Source organism: Eleutherodactylus coqui, chromosome 6, assembly GCF_035609145.1.
Source record: "Eleutherodactylus coqui strain aEleCoq1 chromosome 6, aEleCoq1.hap1, whole genome shotgun sequence".
Lineage (NCBI taxonomy): Eukaryota > Metazoa > Chordata > Amphibia > Anura > Eleutherodactylidae > Eleutherodactylus > Eleutherodactylus coqui.
The window spans coordinates 220013926-220022302 of record NC_089842.1 but is presented as its reverse complement, the minus strand read 5'-3'; the positions used below and the strand labels follow the sequence as shown (position 1 = coordinate 220022302).

Here is an 8377-nt window from a genome sequence, read left to right as displayed (position 1 = left end):
TCAAATTTCAAATTTCCTGTGGCTCCCGGATTTCTGCGCATGCGGCTGACGTAATGCCGCCTGGCGCGCATGCGCAGAAGGTCGGCTTCTGGTCCCGGAGGACCAGATCAGCGGGGGGGATGGGGGTGAGTATTCTCAGCTGCCCCAAAAGATCTAATCCATGAGGGCAGCTGAATCTTTAAGTTTTTTAAAACTTTTTTGCACTTTAATGCGATCGGCGCTATTCATTGCATAGGGCCGATCGCATTGCCATGGGGGGACTCCCAGCAGGCCAGGATGACAGCTCCATGCTGTCAGCTACCTCCGGGCACCGTCAGGATGGAGCTGTCAAGTTCCATAGCCAACGTGGCTTTAATCCCTGCAGGGAGCATGTTTCTACGTCCTCAGGGATTAAAGCCCACTTGGGCAGGATGTAAAAACACTATGGGCTGGTAAATAAGGGGTTAAAAGTGACCTTCCATTACTCTCAGTATTAGTGGCCTTCAGCATCCTATTTGCATTAATAGTGCCCCTCCATGACCTAATCACAGTATAGTACCCCTCAGTGACCCCCTCACAGTAAGATTGTTTCTTAGGGATCCCTTCCTGTAATAGTGCCCTTCAGGGATCACCTCACAATAATAGTACTCCTCAATGTACCCCACAGTAACAGTGTCCTTCAGTCACTTCTCTCACAGTAATAGCGCCCCTTAGTGCCCCCTCCCCCATCGTAATAGTGCTGCTCAGTGGCCTCTTCACAGTAATAGTGCTCTTTATTTTCCCTATCAGTAATGCTCCCATATCTCCCTGCAGTAATATTGGCCCCACTCTACTATGCTCCTTTTTATGCAGTAATATTAAAACAACCTATACGGGAAATGCTCCATTTCCCTGATCACCTCTGAGCAGCATGTACTGTTACTACTGGGAGTACTATGGGGGTCATTATTATTACTGGGACTACTAATGGTGTCACTTTTACTATTGGGGCTCTTTACAGAGTCACAATTACTACTGGGGCCACTTACGGTGTTATTAATACTGGGGCCACTATGGGAGAAACTGTTACGACTGGGGCCATTATGGGGGTCATTATTATTACTAGGGTCACTATTATTACTGGGGCCATTATGGGGGTCACTACTATTACTAGGGCCACTGTGGGGGTCCCTATTACTATTCAGGTCACTATGGGGGTCACTATTACTATAGGGACCACTATTATTACTAGGGTTACTAGGGCCACCACTAAGGGTGCCATGTATTACTGGAGCCACTATGGGGAAAAGTATTAAAACTGGGGCTACTATTACTACTGAGACCACTATTGCTTGGTTCACTATGGACATCACTATTAGGGCCACTGCTGAGGGTACTGTTAGTATTGGGGCCACTAAGGGGGGCAATATTATTCTGTCATTTCATAGAAGTCTCAATGCTTCAAATATGTGTTGGGTATGTTGTATATTGGCACTTTCAATGCCTGTAAAATGAGTGTTTTTTGTTGTTGTGAGGGCGCCCTTTCGCACTTTACCTCAGGCAGCACAAAGGCTTGGGGCACCCCTGGGGGTCTCTTTACAATTGCCGTTCCTTTATGTCACTCGTATTTTACGGTTGGGGGGTTCTTGTAATCTCGGTGGCTTTATTCTCCATCATTCCGGATTAGTATCCTATCACTCATGGTGACTGAGTTTTTGCAGGCCAATGCATTCACAGGGAGGGGCTGAACACATTTATAATAATGAAGGTTAATTACAGTGGAGATATTCTAAGTATGACACTTCTACCTGATTACCATGGCCTTCATTAGGGCCAATTATAAGAGGAACTTGAAGGACGGGTTCATTAAAGCAGTGACAAGCGGCAGGGCTTGAGCTCTTGTTGTCATGTTTCTCGGCTGACTCATATCGATGACAAGGTCATTATTACTAAATTCTTTAATTAAGGGTCATATGATTAAGCCCCTGGGGTGATTCCGGGAGGGTGAGGGGGTGTTTCTAAATGTCTCATTCTAAACAAAGCTGAGGTAATTGATTGTGCCAGACTGACTGGTTTGGGCTGGGACTACAATGTCCTAGAATAACTGGGGCATCGTAGTCCTATAAATGGTGACCTGTACAGGCCATTCCAGCTCTTCTCTGTGAACTGACAGTGTCTGGTAGAGGTAAGTGCCATTAATAATGGTGATCTAGCATATTATACTATATGACAGAACAGTAGTAGTAGTAGACTATACATAATGTGCCGCACTGTGCATAGCAATCATGCCACTTTATAATGATGATATCATCCAATTTTTGTTGATGTTTTCGGTCTTTGCACATGATATTGATGTACATACAGTGCAATTATAAAGTGATGGAAAGATGATAAGATGGTCTTACATGTCTACTGTGTATTGGCAAATATGTTACATTTGGTGCAATTTGCGCCACTTTTACCAGCTCTTCAGTTTATGCAATATTGATAAAGCAATGAGTTTGGTGGAGTTGCGGAGGTTTGAGGATCTACGTCCGGAATGTGTAGAAGGCTCTCTGCGTTCCGGTACAAATGTACTGTATGGTCTAAAAATGAAGATGTCCCTTTAACAGTTGTGAAGGTATAATTGTGATGCCTGGGAAGGGGTCACATGTGGAGACTGAGATTGCTATTTACATTGGGGTCCTTGGTTATAGATGCCATGAAACAATAAGTGCAAGGAGGATCAAAGAAAGTATTAGGATCTGGCACAAGCTTAGTCAGTGGTTGCCACAGGAGGTGGGGAGTTCTCCTTCAATGGAGGTCTTCGGAGGCTGGACATCTGTCTGGGATGATTTAGTGATCCTGCATTGAGCAGGTTGGACCTGATGACTCCGGAGGTCCCGATGACCCTGGAGGTCCCTTCCAACCCTATCATTCTATAGTATGGACAATATTCGAGGCCAAAAGATGTAACTAGAATTCTCCTTACTGAAACTGTCAAAATGAAGGGTTTAGATGTGGCATGCCTCTTCCTTAGTTACATCTCTTGGCCTCGATTATTGCCTACACCTCTTAAGGTTACACCTAGTATTTCCTCTGATCCGCATTGCATCTTCCCAATGCTCACATCGTTACGTGCTGGATAGCGACCCTAGGTTGACAGCATCTTTTCCATCTATGCACTGGAATGTTCCATATAAGAACCCCAGGTGGTCATACATCTACTGCTCTGTGGGAATGGGGGGGTCTCTGTCCTCACGTTTTTCTGTTCATATCGGACACAGAATACTAGGGTCCATCCTGGTTGGGTTTGTCACCTCCCCTATAAATAAATCTATGTTACTTCTTTCTATCGGCCTCATAGTTCCGCAGGGATGTGAATATAACAAAGCTCTATTCCTTCATACAGGACCTTCTAAGGATCTGCAATCATGTCCAAACTCATCCCAGCTCTCAAAAACATCATTGAGATTTTCCAAGTCTATTCTAAGAAGGATTGTAGCCACAACAAGCTGAACAAAGAGGAACTCAATCTCATCATCCAGAATGAACTTGCTGATGTGATCAAGGTGAGAAACAAAGGAGACATTTATGATAAGTCGGAGGAGGGTGGACCATAGTGTTGGAAATGTTGCAGGGTTCTCATATTGTGATAAGTTAGGATGAAAGTGTTACTTTTCCTAGAGGTTCTTGATTAGAGACAGCAGCCACAAAAAGTTCTATCTCTTAACTCCTTAATGACGCATCTCTTTTTCATTTTTGCTTTTAGTTTTTTCTCCCCAGTTTCAAAAGTTTAGAACTTTTGTAATTTTCCATCAACATAGCAGTCTCGTTTTTTTGCAGGATGTCCTGCAGTTTCTATTGATGACATTTTGGAGTACATATGACTTCTTGATCACTTTTTATTTGATTATTTCTCCGAGACAGGGTGACCAAAGAAAGTGCTATTCTGGCATTGCGTATTTGTTTCTGATGATAAATAACGTGTTACTTTGATAGATTGGACTTTTACAGACACAGCAATACTACATTTATTTTAGTTTTTTTTCTCATTTTTTAATCATTATGGGAAAAGTTTTTTCTTTACTTTTATCACCTTTTGTTTTTCTAATAATTAATAAAACTTTTTAAAATCACTTTCATTTTTTTTTAGTCCCCATAGGGGACTTAAACTTGTGATTGCTTGATCGCTCATCGAGTAAAATGCAGTACAATAACATTGCATTATACCACAATCTGATGGGCAGTAAAGCAAGATGTGCCACAGATATGGATCAATCAACCATGGCAGCCCTGGGCGCCTTCAGAAAATCCCAGGCTGCCATGGCAACCAAATAGCACCTCACGATCTTATCACGGGAGGAGGCCGTTTGGGACCCTGGAATACCGATGAGGGCATTAAAATGATCTAAGCGCACCACTACAATTGTCCCTCTTTTCATTGTTCAAAAGGTGGGAGGTATGCCCATAAGGAGACTGGATAATAACTTGTCCCATATGCTACTCCCCCCCTATCAGCTTTCTCAGCCAATCAGCAGAGCTGTAAACAGGAAGTCGGGGGGTAGTGCTTATATTTTTTAACCTCTTGATTAGCTCTCACTTCATGAGATCCATGGAGTGACCGAGAGTCAGATGCGAATAAACGGATAATCATCATTATCATGTATTGTGTATTACTGCAGTTTTTGTTCTAGTTCCTTTAACCTCCTGTATATTCTAAGAGTAATGTAGATACCTATGGGATTATAATATAATAGGATGGATTATGTCCGTCAAAATTTGTCTCAAATCAAAACAAAACATGATGTTTATTGATGAGTAAAATAGAATAACGAGAAATCCAAATATATAAGAAAAATGCGAGCAGATGCTGACTGAAGTAAGAAAGCTCAGGACTTATAAACTATCTGTTACTTTCTTCCAGAACCCCAAAGATCCAAAAACAGTCTCAAGCCTAATCCAAATCCTTGATGAGAATAATGATGGAGAGGTGGACTTCAACGAGTTCTGTGACTTATTGTGTAAGGTATTGAAGGCGTTCTACAAGGTTGTGTATGAAAAGGAAGACACATGTCAACAGCCAAACCAATCACAGAAGGATGTAGGAACGACCTCTCAGACTACATCAGAAACATCCGATGAGCCAAACAAATACTACCAGAAGCCACTGTACCCGAAATCCGAGAAAAATACCTACCATGACCAGAAAGGCATCAGTTGTGAAGATCACAGCACCGAAGTTGAAACAACTCAGGTTTCTACACAAACTGACCTCAACAGAGCAGGTACCATTGATGAATATAAAGAACCAACAATTAAAGTTGATGAAACATCTCATTCATCCTCAAGTAACCAACAGAACAAAGACCAAACGTCTCAACAAAACCCAATCGCGACACAATCCCAAGGTTATGATCAAGGCAAAGACCAAACATCTCACCAAGGCACCACAGGATCTGTAACCCAAGATTATAGCCAGAGCAAAGACCAAACATCGCAACAAGATGCAACCATGTCACAATCCCGAGACACCACCGGATCTGTATCCCAAGATTACAGTCAGAACAAAGATCAAACATCGCAACAAGATGCAACTGTATCACAATCCCAAAGTTATGGTCAAGATAAAGACCAAACATCTCACCAAGGCACCACAGAATCTGTAACCCAAGATTACAGCCAGAGTAAAGACCAAACATCGCAACAAGATACAACAGGGTCACAATCCCAAAGTTTTGGTCAAGACAAAGACCAAACATCTCACCAAGGCACCACAGAATCTGTATCCCAAGATTACAGCCAGAGTAAAGACCAAACATCGCACCAAGATACAACCGTGTCACAATCCCGAGACACCACAGGATCTCTATCCCAAGATTACAGCCAGAGCAAAGACCAAACATTGCACCAAGACACAACTGTGTCACAGTCCCGAGATACCACAGGATCCGTATCCCAAGATTACAGCCAGAGCAAAAACCAAACATCTCATGAAGATACAACAGGATCACAATGCCAAGGCTATGGTCAAGACAAGGAGCAAAGCTCTCATCAAGATACCACAGGATCTGTAACCCAAGATTATAGCCAGAGCAAAGACCAAGCAGCTCACCAAGACACCAGTGAATCCCAAAGTTACAACCAAGGCAAAGATCAAACATGGCAACAAGGAACAATTGAGCCACAGCCTACAAGTTATGGCCAGGGCAAGGAGCAAACATCTCAACTAAACATCGCAGTATCACAATCCCAAGGTGACCAAACACAAGCTACCACCAACTTTCAGTCCATAAGTTATGAAAAGAGCGAAAACCAAAGACATCATGAGGACACCAGCAGCTCACAATCCCGACAACATGATCAGTCCTTGCATGACGACACCTCCAGTTCACAATCCATAAGTTATCAACAAGGTGAAGACCAAACATCTCAACAAGACACCGCCAGCTCACAATCCCGGTATCAGCATGGGCACGAGCAGACCTCCCTGCCAGAAAAGTCAACATCTCAAACCACAGTAGCTCAACCTGATCAAAAACAGTTCTACCAAACCCCACTGTACATACCTCCTCCAGAAAGCTTTGGTAAAGTAGTACAAGCCACATCCCAGCCACCTACCTACAATCAGACCCAACAGGGTCCTAGTACTGCATCCCAACATATCCCACAAGAGCCCCAGAAACCCCAGCAAAATATGTTCTACCAATACCAGCAGAGTTTTAGCTCTCAGAAGAAGCACCCATGAACTGGAGGGTTTGCTCTAACCTGAAGGACCAACTTAGCTAATCACATACTATTCTAATTCTTGTATTTTCTGTGGCTGCGTCTAAAGTTTTCTTCTATTTTCTTGTGTAATCACTTACTGTTACTGTGTTGTTCAATGTAAAAAAAGAATGCCAGATGGTCTAAGGAGGCTATAAGATAAATGTGTAGTCGCCAGAAGGATAGGGTAGAATGGAAAGTTCTCTGGGATGTGATGTCTTATAATCATTATATGAAGCTGCTTATTACATATAGTATGATTATACGGAAAATGATTAAAGAAATAACCATAAAATACACTGGATGTTCTTCAATACTGTGGGGATTTTTTATATGACAAGGGTGCTTTTATTATTTGAGGAACTTCATCAAACTTGGTCCTCCACCTCCGTGCCACACCATGTCTATACCAATAATACCTTTCTGTGCTGGCATTGACATCTGACTGCTACTATTCTCCTTATCTTAGAGCCGAGCCCCTGCATACTGATAGTCTCCAATCATCACATACAGCATCACAATGTGTAGGGACACATCCTATTAAGAAAGGGAATTATAACGCCCAGTTGTCAATTACAACCAGGCTACACAGAGACTTTTTGTGGAGTACAAGTATTTACTATATAAGACATGTCACGCCAAGTGAGAGATCCTTAATAAATCCACTGGTCACAAGTGATATCTCCTCTAATTGAAATTGTTCTCTTTCCTTCTCCATCCGGCCCAGACAGCCATGATGACTTCTCCTGAGCACTGCTGAGTTTGCTGCTTAAGAACAACAGGAAATGGGCACTGCTGCTGTAGCCACTAATGACTAAGCTGCTGCAATCCCTTGATATTGCCCTGGTTTGGGCTCTCTCTGTATCTCCTTAGAATCTTTACATTTCTACAGGAGAATTTTAAAAGTTACACACTGAAAGTTGACCTAGTTGATATATAGGCGAGCACCAGGTCTGCCGAAGCTTGGTCACTTTAACTCCCCCTTTTTTTTCTTGTTCTTTTCCCTCTTTTCTCTTCATTCGTCTTCTCTCCCTCATTCCACTGCTCTCTTATCTAGGCCCTCCATCCTCCTTAAAAGTAATAGGATACTTATTGGTATTAACCCTTTCCAATCCACAGTCTGACTTCTTCCTACATTCTGATTGAAGCCTGTGCAGCTTCAATGTCGGAAGATGTCCAGCAGGGTATTCTTACTATATATTGCCAGCCGCTTTGTTGTTGGAGCCTCTCCAGCATGTCACATACTGCAGTACTGGCTCTAGCCAGCAGATGGTGCCATTATACAGAAAGGCTCCTAGAAAACCCTGAATCAAAAATTGGATTGCAAAGGTGTTAATAACAAAATGCATGTAATTTCCAGGAATATAAAGAGTCTTAAGTCACCACATAAGATATATAACGTAATGATATTACGATATCTAAAGAAATATCGCCAAGATATTCTTTTTCCTGAGGGGCTTCTCCTTTAGAAACTCATGTGCAAGAAGATCATTATGATCGTATATAAAAACTTTGGTTGGGGGAAGTGCTGGGATCGTATTGACATTGACAAATCATTTACAGGAAAGATGATTTCAAAAAATCATGCCCAGGAGGCCAGACGGTCAAATATAGTGGTCGAATACAAAGTTAGTAGATACAGCATATATAATATACATGCTACAAACAATTCTTC

The 8377-nt window shown here is 42.3% G+C and overlaps 1 protein-coding gene across 1 annotated transcript; it reads left to right on the top strand.

The window, feature by feature from the left end:
• Positions 1 to 2004: 2004 nt before the first annotated feature.
• LOC136633247 (repetin-like) lies at positions 2005 to 7001 on the top strand. Its single transcript, XM_066608832.1, has 3 exons — positions 2005 to 2143; positions 3350 to 3509; positions 4865 to 7001. The coding sequence occupies exons 2-3, from the start codon at positions 3372 to 3374 to the stop codon at positions 6683 to 6685; spliced, it is 1959 nt and encodes a 652-aa protein (XP_066464929.1). The 5' UTR covers positions 2005 to 2143; positions 3350 to 3371; the 3' UTR covers positions 6686 to 7001.
• Positions 7002 to 8377: the final 1376 nt, after the last annotated feature.

Bases quoted from the DNA above. Each gene is read 5' to 3' on its own strand.
- LOC136633247 (XM_066608832.1), top strand. From the start codon at position 3,372: ATGTCCAAACTCATCCCAGCTCTCAAAAACATCATTGAGATTTTCCAA. The intron at 3,510-4,864 runs GTGAGAAACAAA...ACTTTCTTCCAG, and splicing joins AACTTGCTGATGTGATCAAG to AACCCCAAAGATCCAAAAAC.